The 20,044-nt window shown below is 39.6% G+C and overlaps 1 protein-coding gene across 10 annotated transcripts in view; it reads right to left on the bottom strand.

The window, feature by feature from the left end:
* QKI (QKI, KH domain containing RNA binding) overlaps positions 1 to 20,044 on the bottom strand; it is a 161,185-nt gene that overhangs the window by 3,233 nt on the left and 137,908 nt on the right. For 2 of the 10 annotated variants that reach the window (XM_075862546.1, XM_075862549.1), the window contains 3 exons: positions 7,744 to 7,831; positions 5,747 to 6,040; positions 2,399 to 2,473 (listed from right to left, as the gene is read on the bottom strand). In XM_075862546.1, coding sequence (XP_075718661.1) covers positions 2,399 to 2,473; positions 5,747 to 6,040; positions 7,744 to 7,831 — 457 coding nt within the window. Of the gene's footprint in view, positions 1 to 2,385; positions 5,306 to 5,746; positions 6,041 to 7,743; positions 7,832 to 20,044 lie in introns of those variants that run through there. The other 8 variants (XM_075862544.1, XM_075862548.1, XM_075862551.1 and 5 more) reach the window with 6 other exon arrangements.

Here is a 20,044-nt window from a genome sequence, read left to right as displayed (position 1 = left end):
ATGGATCTAAAGAACTAAAAAAATTTTTTTTCAAAAACAAAAATTAAATAAAGAAAAATCATTGTCTTAATATATAAACTATGGGCCAAACAAGATCGTTTTTGTTCAATAAATTTTATTGCTCATTTCTATTTACAAACACAAAATATCTTGGCCTCATAATACAAAGCAATAATAAACTCTGGTCTAGCACAGTAGGCGTCATCATGTGAACCAGGAATGGCTAACACTATTGCTACTGGCAGCATTTCCAGTTGAAAATACTAATTTACACAATATAAGACACATATAAAATGCATTTGTATGTAAACACTGTAAAAGTCCTGGCTTTTTTATTTCTAGACTCAAAAATGTTGAAGTACATAAAAAAACCAAAACAAAATATTCTAATAAAGCATTTTATAACTACAAACAGCCCTCTAATTTCAAAGCTAATACTCTGCAAATACAATAAAATCTGACATTTCATATACATTCCTGCATTATATTTTTATATTTCTTACGCCATCTGTAAATACTATTTTCTTTTTCTTTAAAAAATAAAATAAAAATACAGTAAAACAAAAAGTTCTCAAGTGGAAAGTTAACATTCCCAGTGTTCTTGAGCTCTTCCTTCCTCAGTAACTCAATATCTCCTTCACTAAACTTGGTCCACTTAACAGTAGTATGTTTTAAGACTCTTTCAACAGCTTTACTATATATTATGAGGTTCCATTTGCTTATACTGTACTGTTGCCATCATGACTAAAGCAGAGGAGATGTAGAAAAGTTTTCAGTGCAAAGTCAGATTTGTGGCATTTCATAAAATGAAATCCAGTAGGTTCACAGATAGCTTAGTCTTAAAGACCATGTATCAGTTGGTCAACTTCATAAACGGAAAGACAAAAGATGTATCTCTTGAATTAATCTGATTCCCTTCCAATATCTTAAGTATCACTTGGGAACATTGAAACACAAGCGTGTTCTCTTTAGTTCTTAAACAGAACTATGATGCGTGCTTAAAAACTTGCTTGTATCAAGCAGACAAAACTAAATACTGTATAACTGCGGCTTGTTACTACCACATTGGCATTGTGCAGTCATATTGATCCCAATGTCAATAACTGGATTAATAGATATAATCAAGAGATGTGGTTACAGAGTTATACTGTAATGTCAGTCGGTACAACTTACTGGCATAGCTGTGATAAATCCTCTGCCAAGTCTATGGCCAAATACAGTACACACAGGTTTAATAACTGTGCAACATTATTAACAGATTATAACAAGTATTTCAGTCTGTCTGTTACAACAATTAAACTGAATATTATAGGATACAAATGTAGAAATGAATAATCATTGAAATGACTGCCCTTCAAGTTAAGAATGCTTAAATACAAAAGGAGGATCTTTTCCAGGACCGCATATAAAGTCAAGTTTATAATACATGCCAGAAGAGAATCATAAATATCTGCAATATTTCACTTCTGGTCAAAGATCAAGGAGGTCTTAGTCCTTAACGTTGTAAAGAGACATTTTTGAGGATGCCAGGATGATTACTAAAGGAAGTTTTTGTCCGTTGCCCAAACAATGGGGTTCAATCAACTATTGGATATTTTGCTGCATGATTGTTTGTAAAACCATAGTAAATGTAGTTTGAGAAATCAGAAGCTTATGGACTGCCAATACACAAAGTTGTGCTCTCGATATAATTCAGACATGGAAAGAAAATGAGATCGTAATGGACGCATAGTACACAATCCCTCGTTCCTTCTGCTCTAGTGTCGTGTGTCATAAGTGACCTAACATTTATAACCAACATATCCAGGACTATCTTCGGATAATGTGGCTACGTATTTAGTTACATTCTCTACACGACTGGTCTAAACACCTTGTCCATATTTATACTCTTGTAAATATACCATGAAGTCTCTATAAAACTTGAAGAAAAATGTAAATGTAATGATGGGAATATTTAATATCTCGGATGGCCTTCAAATGCAGACTTATTTTTATCCTTAATTCTTCGACACAAACTAAACCATCCTAATTCATCTTTAACCAAAACAAAGACAAAAATGGCATCTGCAAAAATGAGTCAATTGTAAGGATTCCAAGGCCTTCATTTTCTACTTTTATATCTAAGCATTCACCTGTCCTGCTTTGCTACACCCAAGTAAATATTGCATACCAACATAGAGCAGTGTATGCCAGCTGTACGCTCACTGGTAAAACAAAACTTTTAATGGTCACATTTCAAGAAACGCAAATTACCCAGTGGTTGTTGAACATCTGTTCTAAATTGTTGGGTTGCACATTACGTGTGGTGTTGTAAAGTAAACCTACAGACAAAATATTTATCATTACGAGAAAATAAAAATAATTAAAAAAAAACACAAAACTACACGGCTAAACTAACCTCGGTCTGCGGTCACAATCCTTTGGTAAGGATGGACTCGCATATCATGCCTTCGAACTTTAGTTGCCACCGCACCTAGTTAAATTGCAATTACCAAGACAACGTTAGAAACACAACATTCATTTAAAAAGTACACAAAATACATTAACAACAGGGTTCATCAAAACTGGAGTTTACACGAGGTTTTGCTACAAAAAAAGGATTTATAGAAAGCAACAAGTTAAGGCACAGTAGTTTTGGAGTCATTGCTATATAAAAGATACATGTGCAGATTAATATTGCATTTAATATCACAGCTCTGGCCTTGACCTGCTCAGCCCTGCGAGTTCGGCTGGTGTCTGCAAGCACCTGTGACACTGAAGGGCATCGTAATGCATTTATTTGCCACTGAATAGCAGGATATCTTGAAATCTGTTAGACCCAAGAATAATGGAGCTTTACTAGCCACATATTCATTGAAGTGCTTTACTTTCAGCAGATTCGAGCAGTTTTTTCTTTTACTTTAATACTGACATCAGTTGTATTAAAAAAAAATCCATTTTAAATTTTAAAGTCAATAAGTAGAAACCACATGAATTAAGTGATTAGTAAAGCGCAGAGTAGGTAACTTAGCAGTCAGCATTCTACTACACACTCACTGCGACTGAAAACGTATAGACTAAATCAAATATTGATCAACATAAAAAAGTTTTATTTTATCTATGTGCAAAATAAAAAATAAGTGCAAGTAAGTCACTGACTGCTAGGCAAAGTTTATTTCCTTATATATCTTTTTTTTCTATTTTTTTATTGAAGACTGCCGAAACTAGTAATTGCTAAATTTCAAATCTGATGATCAGTGAAGGGTCATTTAAGATTTTCTTGTATTCTTAGCCTTTCGTGGGGAAAGCCATACCTGAAGACAAAAGGAAGGGAATTGAAAAGCAGTTAGCATTTTTTTTTTACCTATAGTTTGACTACATGTCACATTTCAGGGCCTTACTTTTATTACATGTTAAAGACCTTAGAGGTTTTTTGTTTTTTTAAATCACAGACATATGTGGCCTATCACTAGGATATGCCACCAATATCTGATCAGCAGGGGTCCAAACGATGTACCCCTGCCGATCGCTAGAGCGAAGCGGCAGTGGAGCTCAGAAAGAGCTGTGCAACTTTGCCTCCATTCTGCTTTTTCTGGGAGAATTAATGGAAGGCCATTATGGCCAAATGGTCATTGATGTAGTCACCCAGGATGGAAAGAGGATTAAGGGCACAGCGCTTCCGAGCGCCACTGCCCTCTGCTTTAGTAATTAGCAGCGGTCAGAACCCCTGCCAATCGGACACTGGTGGCCTAGTCCTATGCCACTAATGAAAGCAATCTCTTGAATATGGAAAAATGTCAACACTAGTTAAATCTTATGCTAGTCCAATTAAAATAGCACCCACTCCAATGGGTTCCATAATGGGTTCCATAATGGGTTTGGAAAAAAAGTGCCTTATTTTCCAAAGCAACCAGTCCATATTTCATTTTTCTAGTGTAATTTAGTATGTAGAAACTGAACTTGGTCAATGTTTTTTTAATTTTAGTGTTACTAATACTGGTGGCTCTTTTACTAGTTTTCATTATTTGCTTCTTTATCCATTATACTGGGCATGACTTCCTATTCTACTTCCTTGTACAACTCTACTATTATATGATTATTATACTATTTTAAGGACAGTAAGTGCTCAGAGAAGGGTTTTGACCGTTTCTGCAGAGCTTGCAGAACAGACCAGGAATGTCTGAATACTGTATGTCTACAATAATAACACTGATCTATTAATAATATACAAATACATTTATATATATTAAAGACCAGCGTGTTGGCGCGATTAAAAAGTAATTTGATTGAATTTTGTTTAAACTGAATAAAACACTCCACACCAAGGTTTGGAGTTGTAGATTTGCATTAAAGTGGTTATGCCTAAGGACAATGAATACATCCATATTATGTGTAATGTATGTCTTTGTTAGGAGAGACAAATTAAGGTGCAACAGTTTTTTGCCCACTCACTTCTATCCTACATCAGCCCATAAGCAAGTTGGTGCCTTTTAAGGTGGTTTGGAGATAACCATTGCATACAGGAGGAAGGGATGGAATTTTCCTTTGAGAGTACTGTAATGATATAAAGTTTTGGAGAGAATGCATGTTTACACTACTCAGTCTTCAGATGTTCCGATGTGAAAAGGGACCTTTTATTTAAAAGACCTTTTTGTGCTTGAATGACTGCGGTGTATGTTCTAGGTCTATGCGAGCAACATAAGTGACACAAAGCTCCAAGGCCAGCTTTATCTTGAGGAAAACCATCATGATCAGAACCCATCAGTGGTGTTGGATGGCACCTAGAGATATAAATGCTGCCCGATGTAAAGGGTTGTAGTATTTCATTCCATCTGAAAAACTGCTCTACATACATTTTACTTGCACTTGCTTTGAACTGATGGGTGAATCTATAAAGTTGATAATATCTTATGATAGTTTGATTTCTGGCTTAATATATAGTGATATTCTGACAAATGGAATGGTTGAAAGCTTATTGGAGGTTGGAAGCTGCGTGCCCTTCTGCTGTTCATCTTGAAACAATATTTAGGGGTACTCCTACTCATGCACATGGCAATTTCTGGGTTACATTACTCATTTTACAGAAAAATATGTTAATAAATTGTAGTTTTAGATTAAACTGATCAGAAATTGTCTGTAAATATTAACACAAAAGCAGACACCATACTAAAAACTCATATGGCTTTAAAACAGACTGGATGCGCCATAGCAGCAATTTATGAACTCGGACAGTGTTGTAATCCAAGGCAAATAGTAAGAATTAAGCTATCATTTTCTCTTTGCATGGGTTACTTCAAATCTATGTTGCAGTTTCCATAAAGGACTCCTTTAACAAAGAAAGAAAGAAAGAAAAATGTATTTGTTACCATTTACAGTAAATCTGCTCAATTGCAACCTTAAAGGACAACTATTAGCTAAATGCAAGTGGAAAGCTCCCTTAGGTTTATTAGGTATTCGATTGATGTAACAATGGGGGGCCGTCATGAAAAAGAAATAACATTTTCATCCCAATTTAGATTTTAGAGGGAGAACGTTACATCCTTGCCGTATGGCTTCCAAATAAAGTAATGCTTTGTTTCACGTAAGCATTTTTGCATCAAGTGTCCTTTAAAATTGGTACACCCCAAGGGGTCCTACGTATGTAGTACGTTTGGGCACACTAATTCACTTTCCTTACCAATGTTCCTATTAGGAATCAATATACATTGAGAGAATGAACTTAAATGGTCAACATTAATCAATATTTCCAAACTCGCTCAAAGCTTACCTAATACCCCACTTGTTTCAATAGGATACTCAAGGATTGATGTTGCTGGGGCCAGTGCATAAGGGTATTCATACGGTGTGTAGATCAAGCCACCTTCCGGTGACTGTTGGACTAGTGTAGCAGTCGGATGAGGGCTTCCATTTGGCATGGCTGTCTGTATTTGTCTGAGCAAAGGCATTAAGGTAGGGCCAGCTGGCGTTTGAGCACGCATAGTAGCCTGGGGTAGTATAGGCGAAGGCCCAGTTATAATCCGTGGAGCCTGACCTGTCGCTGCAAGAGAAAAGGCAAGGGCTGCTACAGTAAGCAAAAGAAAAATTAGAAAGAAGTGAAGAGGTGGCAGTTTGGAAAATAGGATCAAGAATAGATAAAGAAAAGGAAGGAAGAGTAGAAAGAAGCAGGAAGGAATGAAAGGGGAAAAAAAGAAGAATCATTAGTTCATGCGCTGATCACACAAAGTGCCAAAGCACACCAGATCAGATGCGTTCAAGCTACCCCAATTACAAGAGTGATTAAAAGCCAACATGCTTAAAATCAAAGCAAATACCCTAGAAGTGGAATAGATTACTCAAATCAGAGAGAACATTGGTCATTTTCACAATGAAAAATCAATGTTAGCATAGCCAGTGATTTTGCAAACAAATATCCAAAATGCATGAGGACAGAACAAAGCAGTTTTTCTTTTCTTTTTTTACATAGCCACAAAGAAAACAAAAAAAAACAAGTGTGAAGGGGTTTGTTCAATGTAGTTAACTATGTGGCCAGAATTACATTGTGAACCAGTAGAACTCAAATATTTAACTACTTTATGTTAACATCTTCCTCTAACTAGCAAGACTATGCATCCCATCTCTGAACTCCCACTATACACCTCTTAGCCGGTTCATGACCCATTCTTTAAGATCAATCCTCTGGCGCACGCTAAATAGAGTATAGCTATAGGAACTCACTGCTGCAAGTTATGCAAGTAGGGTCTTATTTTACAATGGTGAATGCTAACACTGTACGGGGATTAAGATCCATAGTGCTATAAAGCTACCATCAGCATATTATCAAGTTGTATTTAAAACTGTATATAAGCGCAGGCATGCACAAAGATCAAGTAACAGCCCTGACTGGATCTTCAATATGATTTTGTATACATAAGCAATACACATTCATCATGCATAGGTGTGTAACAAAAAGATGGAAAAACAGCATCATTTATAAAAACAAAAACATAAGTGAAATAAAAAAAACTTTATAAATAATATTGGATTAAAGAAAAAACATTTCTCTTTACATGAGCTAGGAATCCCTGCCATGATCTGGAAAGTTATTGAAATGATTGACTTGAGTCCTTTTAATCCTCTACTGTGTACAGCAGATGACAGTGGATTTCTACACTCGTGTTAGCACCGCCAACAGTACCAGTCCTGCCAGAGAGAGGATCACAGTTAGGGCTAATAACACTGGATCAATAATTTTTTTTTTCTAGGCTGTGGTATTGGAGGGAGATTGGGAGAGGCGGCACCAGTAGGGGAATTGGTGTATGCTTGCCACATCTAAAATAATAAACTTAAAATATATATTCAAAAATGGTAGCACATTTGGGGAGACCAATGGCTATAAGTTGAAATGCAATAACGCAGTGACAATGAAAGTATATACTTTGTTCACATCGCCATTTGAAGCTCCCATCGTAGATTTTGTGAAATTTAACTGTACGAATAGCCCTACATGCAGCGCTATTTTTCCCATCAAAACAACTCTAATGTAAGTCAATTTGGTTTTTACTGGGCGCCGCTGGTATCTGTCATGTAACAGATCCGGCAATGCGTTGTAGTTTTCGCTATAGACTGAAACCGCAGTGCAAGTGTGAACAGAGCCTTAAACGTATTTGTGTGGAAACAAAAAAACTTTTGTTTTTCCATGGTTCAGTATTACAATATAGCTACAATTCAAAATTTATATATTTTTTTCTCTCAAGAAACACTGGCTTGAAAAGAAGAAAAGCTTACGTGATTTTAAGTTGGCATCTCTGTACGTGCCATTCAGGATGGCCAGTTCCATCAACTGCATTTTTTTTAAACTGTCTTCTCCTTCAGCCTGCAAGTTGAGATAAAAGAAAAATTATTGAAACGACATGCCCCAAAAGGTGCTCAGATTTATAAAAAGCAACACTTTCATTGATTTTACTATACATTAGAATTTGACAAAAAAATATATACAACACAATAATGCTGAAGCACACAAAATCAAACTTAAAGGGGGTTCCCCATCATAGTAAGTGACAGCTTATCGCTAGTCTTACTGGCGGGAGCTTCAGGACCCCTAGAATGAACAGGAGGCCACAGCGCAAGTTACGCACTGTGGCGCCCTGCACAGAGACGCTCCAAGCTGGGGGTGCCTCTGTGCAGGAGAAAAGCTGAATGGATCCCAGTCATTTCACTCTCCAGATCGTTGGGTGTCCCAGAAAACGACCCACCCCCCATTGATCAGAATGTTACAGGATATGCTATAACAGTCAGTAAGAACTACACCTACAAACAGGACAGATAATATCGCAGGTGGGAGTGCCCCCACATTTCCCCCACAACACCTATGTAGTATTACATGGTGTCCATTTCAATACATGGTCGCACAGAGTCCTTCACCGTTCTCTACAGCGGCACTGCTGCAGAGTGTATCTAATAGAAGGAGGCCTTGGGTATCGCCTTCTATGGAATCCATGTGCCCTACTAGGACATATGGAAAAGGGCTGCCCCATCAGGTGACTAGAATTGTGATCCTAGATCAGCTGTGGAGAGACACGGTGAACGGCGGTTGGTACAGACACCAAGGCAACTGTATAACCAGAAGAATCAGGTCTCTTGGCAGATCAATTCAGTCTGAGATTGGCTCCATTTTTTGGCTTAAAGCGTAACGGTTGTTTTTTTCCAGAAGTGCTTAGTTCTGACAATAGCAATTGTACATAATTCTAATATATATGTTTAGAGTCAAAATTGTTAAATGTGAAATCCCCTGGAGTAGAACCGCAAATACTAAGCATATGTTCCAGCATAATACTCCTTTACAACATGCCGATCAAGTTCTACAGAAAGGAGAGAACAATATTGAGCATGTATTTTTAATTAAAAGTACAATAAGTGAACAAAAAAAAAAAAATGTATTCCCACCAAACATGTAAACAAATGAACGGGCTTAAAAGTTACCACAATAAAATGACATTTATCTCACAGAAGCTACAAGAATATGAAATGGAATATCATTTGTGAAAAGTGCTGTTATTTCCCTTCAGGGACTGTGAAATGGTAAGCAGATGGCTTACTTGGAGTGCGCCATTATTCTCCTAAATGCAGTGCAGAGTGCTGGGCTAGGGCTATAAATCATTGACGTTAATACAGTGCCTGGACCAGTTCTTCACTTGTGGTTTTTTCTATGCAGTCGTCTTAACCCCCTTTTCATTATTTTAATCAATTGCGGTCAAGTCCCAGCAAGTAATGAGACGTACATGAAGTACGGAAAAATCTTCGCCTCAAGATGCCACAGTATTTACATGATCACCCAAAAGTAACACTGCGGTGGCTTTATGACTTGTAGCGCTTACGTTTCCCATTAGCTGTCAAGACGTTTATTAACCTTTTAAGCACAATTTGCAATGTGGCTGATGAACTAGGCTCCTATGTGCGAGGTTGTCAGCCTAAAGTAATTCTTATGAATATCTTTTTTTTTTTTGACACATGAAACAGCAAAAGTATCCAGGTAAAAGGGCTCTTGCCAATTTACTAGAAGCACAAAATGGGCAGATTTCTAACCACTAACCAGGATATATAGTCACATTCATACGCACCTATAAAGCATAAGAACCGCCCCTCCCCCCCGGTACAGCCTCAGATGAGCGAAACTATACATGTCAAAACCTACAAAAAGACCCGGTGGCCAACAATAACACTATACTTGCTATTCAAACAAATATATTTTTATTCAATAGAAAAATGAACACAACCCTTACACACCCCTTTAAAAACCACATAAAACCATGGGGCAGCTTCGGTTGCGTCCATTTTCTACAATGACATTCATATTTGCAAGCTGGGGAACATCCTCAAACCCATGACTATGGATGTGAATGGTTTACTAAATCTATAATGGCATAAATAATTTGTAAGCTTTGCTGACGTATCGGAGTTGTAGCACCTGAAGAAACAACATGGCGCACCATTAAAAGATGGCTAGTGAAAGTCATCATAAATTGCTTGCCGGCATTTTGCCGGAGAAAACTTAGTATCTTGCAATTTGACATTAACAACTATGACCGTTTGAACGGCACCGATCTAGAAGACCATACAACGTTACCCAACCAAACGTTTTTATTTGGGTGACTTTTTACAAGTCCTCATTCCTAATTGATATATTTGGACACAAGCGATTTTAAGGGCAAGTCGGGGAACATAACCACTGGCAGCGTTCAATTGCTGGTGGACAATAAAGGATCAATGGCAAAGACGGCCAGAGATTAGGTGTTAAAATACTAATAAAAAGAGGTCAATGCTGAATCAGGTTGATAAAGTGACACGAAGCTTAAGCAGAGTGTTCCATTTCCACATGATAAATGTGTAATTATTGCTCATAGAGCTTTGCTTTATTGTTTAGGAGGCGGTAGAATGGATTTGAAAAGTAACCTAGCAACGAAGATTGTGCTGTGAAATATAATAATCCCCTGTCCTATAGACTCCTCAGTGCGGTGTATTTCATCTGCGGAAATTGCTAGCACTGCCGAGTATAGGATCCCGTATGATAGGTCGATGCCATGGAGTGCTCCTTTAATAAGAGTGCTGCTGGTGTTCAGTAATTGGTACTACTCGATCAGTGGCAAAGCAGACCCCTGAAGCAGAATAGCAGAAAACCACCCTGCATTCCGGAACAATCCAGCCAAGTACAAAACAAAGACGACAAAAAACAACCAACACTTTCATTCTCAGTCTTTGCAAGACATATACTTATTATGGAAGTATTCAAAGTGTATGGTTTCACCCGGTTGTTTGCGTTCAAACACAGAGAAATGCTTGAGAACTCATGTGTGCAAGAGAACAGTGCACGTCCGTGTGTGATTTCACTTCTCACCAGAAGATGGTGCCATTTATTATAGAAAGCCTGGATAGCGGAGAAAATAACCCTTTGCTGTACAGCACTTGGTCTAGTTTTCCAAATTGCCATTCTAAAAAACACCAAGAGATAGTAGAGCAGCCATATATTACACTGGCCCATTAAGGTTTGGGAAGCCATTCTGCCCCTGAAGAGTCGAGAGGTGCTAAAACCAGGTATTTTCGTTACTTGACCTGTGTTTTCACCAATAGACAGCGGATGAAACAAGCAATGTATCTTAGCTGCAGGCATTCCTGGAGGCTCGGACATAGACAATCTGCAGTGGGACTCAATACTACCTGTAAGTAACTACAACAAAGCCCCGTCATTTGTACTAGGAGGAAGCTGCTTTAAGCAAACATCAATAAGGTCACTTAAAGCCGGATTTGCATTGCTTAGTTTAAGCCCCAGCGATTGACTCAAGCCTTTCATCCTCTTAATTCTTCACATTCCCCTTGTATTCTGTATGTATACTATAAAACACAGATTAATAAAAGAGTTTAAAAACTAAGTGGCATTTGTCTTGCAAGAACTCTTTAGACAAATGTGATATTTTCTAGACGCGTGGGGTTTCACAGGAAAAGATTGGTGTATGTATTCGTCCACACAAAACACTACCAACTCCGCTGCCCTGCAGAAAGAGCCATGCCTGCTTCTCCAAAGAGGAACTAACAGTAGCTGAAAAATATGCTGCTGGCACTGGGCCTTTCAAGGCACTCCAGTCAGGCCCCGTGGCCCCGAGGGATCTAAAGGCCCACACATTTTGTACACGGCCTTCTTTTCTTTACTCCCTCTAGGGCCCCTAAAGGATGTCATGCATGGCAACAGCTGCAACCTCAGAGCCCTGCCCTGTGAAACTCATTTCTGACAGAGCATGCTGTGGAATGCTTTTATCCCGCTGACAAAGAGAAAATCAGCGCTCATTCCACATATACCATGCCCCAGTCCAATCTCCTTTACACATGAATGTTCCTATTCACTGTGGAGAAGCTTCCATTCATAATTAATAAAGAGTTCCTCCCCGTGCAGCACAGATTCCTAGACGTACAGTCATACATGTGCAGTGACCGATGCTGCAAACACCCCAAAGGGACCGGCCTTCTATAGTGAAGTCATTGATACAGCCAGTCCAGCATGTGGTAACATTAGGTCACCAATCCTCTGTCCTTATAGGAGGAAAAATGCATCAAACACACAGAACGGTGCAAAACAACAGAAAATACAACTTTTACTTCCAAGGTATCGAAAAGAACATTTAATGCACCACAAAGACAACTCCTCCGCTCTCCGATAGGAAAATTGGAATGGTAAAACTGTCCACCACTACATCCAAGGACTGCCAGTGCAGGTAGGGTAATACAGCCTCTCCGATTCCCTGACATGCCTTACCCTACTCGATAAAGGGATCAATAAGGATACTAGTCCCGAAAGTAGTGACCGGTGGCTAACCCCAACACTTACCATGGGATTCTGTTTGGGTTAGGCGCACTCAAGTCAGGCAGCCGACACGCTCACTTTTCCGGCTGCATGAAAAATTGGCAATAAAGCAGCGCGTGTACATATTATGGCGCCTTCTTAGGCCAGATTCACAGGAGCGTGTGCGTTTTGCGCGCGTTGCAGTTCCGTGTGTCATCAGTGTTGGCTGCGTGATTTTCACGCATATGCCATGCTTATGACACGCGGTTTTGAAGTTTAGAAAAAGAAATGAAGGAAAGTGCTTTTATTTTTTCCTTAATTTCTTTATCTACAGTTGCGCGAATCACACGCGACACACGGAAGTGCTTCTGTGTGCCGTACGCGATTAATCACACACCCATTGACTTCAATGGGTGCGTGATGCGCGAAAAACGGCCAAGTATAGGACATGTCGTGAGTTTTACGCAGCAGACATATGCTGTGTGAAAATCACGGACTGTCTGAACGGCCCCATTCACTAACATAGGTCTGAGTGACGCGCATTATTTTCACGCACGTATCACGGACGTAAAATACGTTCGTGTGAATAAGGCCTATGGCTGACGTTATTTATACAGCCAGTCCAGACAATGGCAAGATGAGGGCACCAATCCTCATCACTAAACAAAGTCCTGGGACGTGCGTGTATACATCAGCATGTAAGTAGATCCGTTTCCTTCACACATATTTTGGGCACAATTTTTCACTAGCACTTAAACATGCAATTTAATTAAACATGGCTAAAACAACAAATCTTATTGTTAGGAGACTACGAATACAATCAAATAGAAATACAGATCCCCTCGTTTCCAAACCCCTGCTATTCAGCTATGAGAAAACCCTTTGATTTAAGAATCCCATACTCCATGCTGTGCTCAACTCCAGACCGCATACAGAATAAGAAAACAGGATGTGACCTGCAAGGGGACCACTCGCTCATCCTGAAATTTTCTATAGAATGGTATTTATAGCCACAAGCTAACAAACTACAAGAGACTTCCAGTAAGCGTCTTCAGGCATAATGCTAGACATAACTTGTTCTCAACAGTCGAAAGGAACTGGATGTGGAATGTGCACTGTCAAGTGATCTCGAAACCCTCCGAACAGGTCACTACTTGGCTAGAACAGCCTTATGGGCTAATACTATATCACACATACTATACAGTGGCATACATTGGAGAGGAGGCCCTATAGCAACCACCAGAATACATCAGGAGAAGGCTTGGTCCGAAATTACACAGTTTATATGAGATCATCCACTGACCCAGCCTCCGAAACAGGAAACGGTGAATCCGTCACATGACCATTCAGAATATAGCAGCAAAAGGTTATTTTTTGAGTTAGAATGAGGAAGAGAAAAATAACAGGTTTAGAGCTTCATGTAACCCATTAGAAGAAAGGTCATTACATTTTCACTACTTAAGAAAACTTGACGTTCGGTTACTAAAAGCGATGCTGTATGTAGAGGGCAACATTAAAGGGTGGGTAGTGTCATCATAGAAAGCAATGTCATATCAGTGGGGGTCAGACTGCTGAGACATCCACCAAACGGTTCTTTCTTGCTCTGTGGCACTCGCGGCCATCTGCTTTATAGGGAACTACTGCACAGCCCCATTACAATTTTTTATGTTAGATCCGTACAGATCTAACATAAAAAAAGTGTACCGAATCTGACAAGGAAAAATAAAAATCTCTGTATGACATCATAGGCATAGAGAGGTACAATAAATGCACCCCTATGGGTAATGTGCTACGCCTTCATAAACAGCAGAGCCATAATACAGCCACCCATGGGCATGAGGCCTCATGAACACGACCGTGTTTGGTCCGTGATATACTGATCGTATGTCGGCCGCATTTCCCAAACACAGTTCATGGAGCAGGAGTTTCTAGCATCAGAGTTATGTATGATGCTCGGAGTCCCTGCCTCTCCGTGAAAATACTGTCCCATACTAAAAACATTATTATATTACAGGCCAGTATTTCCGGAGACGCAGGGACTTCTAGCATCATACAAAACTAGGATGCCAGGAACTCCAGCTCCCTACACGGTGTTTGGTCCTGGAAATGTGGCCGACATACGGTCCATATATCACGGACAAAACACGGCCGTGTGCAAAGGGCCTTAAAGGAGTTGTCTGAGGCTTTAAAAAAAATTAACTATCTGCTGGAAAAGTTATAAAAAGTAAACGAAAAAAAAGACACCTATTAAGTTCACCAGCGCTGATGCACCAGTGGCCGTGTTCAAATTTTCCTGCACGAATGAGACCTCAGCGTTTACCTGGATGTACAGCACGTCATCACTGCAGGACAAGTAAACAAGCACCAACGCGGACCATCTGAGCTGGAAAGGCAGGAGATTTAACAGGGGAGTATGGTTTTTTTAATTTTATTTTCTAACATTTCCAGCAGCCCATTTCATTCTTAAAGGGAATGTGACGCTAGAAAAAAATGTATATTTTTTTTAGTTAAACAATTAGTGTGTAGGTGATTAAACATTGTTCTAATTTTTTTCACGAGTCAGGAAATATTATAAATTAGATTCAAATTTATAATATTTCCCATTGCTGGTCACTAGATGGAGCAATTCCCAAAATTGCAGCATTGCATGTGGTAAAGCAACCACATTGCTTTATGCTGCAAAATTTGAGAAAAATCCCTCGCTCTAGTGAGCTCTCAGAATCCCCCCCTCCTTTATCCTGGCTAGTGCCGGGAGAAACGAGGGGACTGAACGGTCAAACCTCCTACACTGTGTGTCGCCATTTTTTGAGCTAACACACAGTGTAGTAGGTTTACATACAGTAGTAAAACACACTGAAACACTTACATACACAGACCTAACTTACCTGCTCCTGCCGCCGCCGCTCCCTCCGGTCCGTCCGCTCCGTCTGCTGCCGCTGCTCCAAGTGCACAAGTCCGGAAGCCGCGACCGGAAGTAGTAATCTTACTGTCCGGCCGCGACTTCCGGTCCACAGGAAAATGGCGCCGGACGTCGCACAGTTCAACTTGGACTGTGTGGGAGCGGCACAAGCGCCGTTCCCACACAGACGGCGTACAGCATAGTGGATGGAACGGGCCCCGTTCGCATTCACTATGGGACTGTAGCTGCCGTATTCCATGTCTGTATGTGTCGTTAATCGACACATACAGAAATGGAAAAAAAAATGGCAGCCCCCATAGGGAAGAAAAAGTAAAAAAATAAAAAAAATTTAAAACACAAACACACAAATAAATAAAACACTAAAATCAAACTGATGTAAAAAAAATTTTTTTCGTGACACTGTTCCTTTAAAGTTTCGGACATCCTCTTTAACCCCTTCAGGACCAGCCCTAATTTTTCAAATCTGACATGTTACTTTATGAGGTAATAACTTTGAAACACTTTTACCTATACAAGTGATTCTGAGATTGTTTTCTCGTGACGTATTGGACTTAATAAATAAATTAATTCCTTATTTGTGAAAAACACCAAAATTTTGAGAAAATGTGCAAAAATTATGATTTTTCAAAATTTTAATGTATCTGCTTATAAAACAGATAGTAATACCACCCAAAATAGTTAGTAATTAACATTTCCCATATGTCTACTTTATGTTTGCCTCGTTTTTTGAACATCCTTTTATTTTCTAGGTCAGAGAGGAAATGACAGCACCAGAATAATTTGGAAATACGGAGTGCAGAGCCCAACAGGATTGGATCCAACCGTCCTAGTCACCAATGTACAAAGAAGAGATCCAGGCAGCACATCCAAAGGAACAAAGGTTTATTCACCCGTGCGACGTTTCAGCTACACAGAGCCTTTCTCAAGCATAATATTATGCAAAACATGATCAGTATTTAAAGAGAACCTTTCACCTCCCCAAACATGTGCAGCTGAGTGCAGCATGTTATATATAGGCAGGGCTTCACAAACACGGTCCCACGTAAAATTATTTTTGTAACTCCCTCCGTTATTTACATATTGGTGCCGTTATATTTGGCGCCCGATACGTAAATAAGCCCCTGAACAGTCAATGGGGCGTTTCTAACTAACTAAACGGCAAGGGGGCGTTATACTCTTCGCTCTGACACTGTCCAATCAGCTGCGGACAGTGTCAGGGCGGCTAGCGCTGTGTTCCCTCCCATGAGAACACACACAAACTTGGTGTTTGTGCTGTAGATAGCGTCTGCGCACCCTCACGCATGGCTGTTCGTTCGCACATCGACGTCACAACTCCCGCCGCCACGGAATGAGAAGAGACGAGGAGGAGACGAGGAGATCTACTTCCATCCGTCGATGTGCGCGCGAACGACCGTGCACGTGCGCGCCCACGCTATCTGCAGCACGACCACCAAATCTGTGTGTGTTCTCACGGGAGAGAACACAGCGCTAGCCGCCCCGACACTGTTCACAGTTGATTGGAGAGTGTCAGAGCGGAGACATCACACCCCCTTGCCTTTTAGTTAGTTATCGGGCGCCAAATATAACGGCACTGATATGTAAAGAACGGAGGGCGTTACAATTTTAAGTGAGCCAGGGTTTGTGAAGCCCTGCCTATAACATGCTGCACATGTTCAGGGAGGTGAAAGGTTCTCTTTAAGGTGCAATACATCATTAGTAATTATTAAGTCAATAACTATACAATAAGTAAAAATACAGTGAAACAAATATAAAAAAAATATATATCATATCAAAAAGCAGTGTAATTAGAGTGTACAAGTCAGACCTGTAGGATATACTAATAATTCCTTTTTTTAATGTGTACACATGTATGTTACATAATTGATAGTTTACACTATCCCTAATATAGCACTTTATTATTATATAGGTCTTAACTTTTATATTGATAAAATTGTTGTACACTGTAATTACACTGCTTTTTGATATAGGATATATTTTTTTTATATTTGTTTCACTGTATTTTCACTTATTGTATAGTTATTGACTTATTACTAATGATGTATTGCACCTTAAATCACGTTATGCATAATATTATGCTTGAGAAAGGCTCTGTGTAGCTGAAACGTTGCACGGGTGAATAAACCTTTGTTCCTTTGGATGTGCTGCCTGGATCTAGTCTTTGTACTTTTATTTTCTAGGACGTCACAAGGCTTAGAACGTTAGCAGCAATTTCTCACATTTTCAAGAAAATTTCAAAAGGCTATTTTTACAGGGACCAGTTCAGTTCTGAAGTGGCTTTGAGGGGCCCATATATTTGAAACCCTTATAAAACACCCCATTTTAAAAACTATTTTAAACAGCATTCAGAAAGTGTTTTAACCCTTCAGTTGCTTCACAGGAAATAAAGAAACGTAGAGGTGATATTTACAAATTATTTTTTTTTTTTACAAAATTCATTTGTAATAAGAAAAATTCTGTAACGCAGAAAGTTTTACCAGAGAGAAACAACTCAATATTTATTGCCCAGATTCTGCAGTTTTTAGAATTCTCCCACATGTGGCCCTGGTGTGCTAATGGAATGAAGCACCGGCCTCAGAAGCAAAAGAGCACCTGGTGGATTTTGGGGCCTCCTTTTTTTAGGAATATATTTTTGGCACCATGTCAGGTTTGAAGAGGCCTTGTGGTGCCAAAACAGTGGAAACGACACTCCTCAAGGAATAGATCTAGGGGTATAGCTAGAATTTTGACCCCACAGTTTTTTGCTAAATTAAATTGAATTAGTCTGTAAAAAAGAAAAAAATATTTCTGAAAAAACATAGAATTTTCTAATTTTTACAAGGAATGAAAGGAGAAAAAAACACCCCAAAATTTATAAAGCAATTTCTCCCGATTACGACAATAACCCATATGTGGTAATAAACTGCTGTTTAGATCAACGGAAGGCTCAGAAGAAATGAAGCGCCATTTGTATTTTGGAGCGCTGATTTTGCTGGAAGCTACACAGGGCTCAGAATGGCAGGAGCGCTACTTGGCATGCAGACTGTGCTTGATTGGTTTTTAGGCGCCATGTTGCATTTGCAGAGCCCTTAAAGGGAAGGTTTCACGGGAAAAAAATTTTTTATATGTTTTTGTTTTTAGTATGTTATTAAAATAAATGTTATTTGTGTTTTTGTGTTTTACTTTTTTGTCTTTTACTTCTCTATGGGGGTTGCCATTTTTTTTTCATCTCTGTATGTGTCGATTAACGACACCTACAGAGATGGAATACGGCACATACATCCCCATAGTGAATGCGAACGGGAGCCGCTCCATTCACTATAGCGTACGCCGTCTGTGTGGGAACGGCGCATGCGCCGCTCCCACACAGTCCAAAAGGAAGGTCTTCGGCCGAGCGACATCTGGCGCCATTTTCATGTGGACCGGAAGCCGCGGCCGGACAGTAAGATGACTACTTCCGGTCGCGGCTTCCATCCATATGTTCAGAAGCAAGGACTAGGAGCGGAGGCTGAAGCAGGTAAGTTATGTTTGTGTATGATCGTGTTATACTGTGTGATTACCACTGTATCTAAGCCTACTACACTGTGCTTTCGCTCAAAAAATGGCGGCACACAGTGTAGGAGGTTTGAATATTCAACCCCCTCCTTTCTCCTGGCACTAGCCAGGATAAAGGAGGGAGGATTGTTTGAGCACATTAGAGCGAGTGTGTCTTCTCCAATTTTGCAGCATAAAGCAATGAGGTTGCTTTACCACATGCAAATGCTGCAATTTTGGGAATTGCTCCCTCTAGTGACCAGCAGATGGAAATGTTATAAATTAGAATCTAATGTAGAATATTTCCTGGCTTGTGAAAAAATTAGAACAATGTGTAATCATGTATATACTAATTGTTTAACTAAAAAAAATAATAATTTCTAGCGACACATTCCCTTTAAAATGGAAGGAGCGCCATCTGGCTTTTAGAGCACAGATTTTGCTGGATTGGTGTACAGGCGCCATGTCGCATTTTCAGAGCCCCTGAGGTACCAGAGTACAGTAGAAACCCCTGAGAAGTGACCCCATTTTGGAAACTACACCCCTAAGGGGTTTATCATTTGCCTGGACAATAACGCGGCTCGGAATTGAAGAGCACCATGCACGTTTGAGCCCTATTTTCACAGCATTGACCCACAATTGCAGGGCTCTGAGGTCAAATACTAAAACAAACCCCCAAGTAATGACCTCTATTTTGGAAACGGCACCCCTCAAGACATTTTTTAAGGGGTGCAGTGAGCATTTTGACCCCACAGGTTTTTTTTAATTTATTAGAAATTAACACTCAGCGGACGGTGCGAAGTGAAAATTGCAATTTTCCACTGATATGCCATATTAGTGCCCAATATGTGGTGCTCAGAAACTGTTAAGTGGTTCTCCCGGGTATGGTGATGGCATATATGTGGATGTAAACTGCTATTTTGGCATGCTGTAGGGCGCAGAAGGGAGCGCCATTTGGCTTTTGGAGCGCAGATTTCGGTTTGGGGTATAGATGGTATTTTAGTTTATAATGTGGGGGCATATGTAAGCTGTCCGGAGTACATCAGGGCATAACAAGAGTATAATAATGCGGTGGATAAATAATAATCCACAGACGTGTGGGCCAGTGTCGACCTGATAAACGGTGCCCAATCTTATCCGCTTTTGGAACGCTCTGCACATTTTGCGTCGCTATATTCGGAGAGCCAGAACTTTTTTATTTTTTCTCCACTGGAGCTGTGTGAGGAATTATTTGTTGCGGGACAATCTGTAGTTTTCATTGGTACCATTTTGGGGGTACATGCGATTTTTTTAATTACTTTTTATTT

The sequence above is a fragment of the Rhinoderma darwinii genome, chromosome 4 (genome assembly GCF_050947455.1).
Source record: "Rhinoderma darwinii isolate aRhiDar2 chromosome 4, aRhiDar2.hap1, whole genome shotgun sequence".
Lineage (NCBI taxonomy): Eukaryota > Metazoa > Chordata > Amphibia > Anura > Rhinodermatidae > Rhinoderma > Rhinoderma darwinii.
The sequence above is the reverse complement of the archived record's forward strand: the minus strand, read 5'-3'. Positions and strand labels throughout refer to the sequence as shown.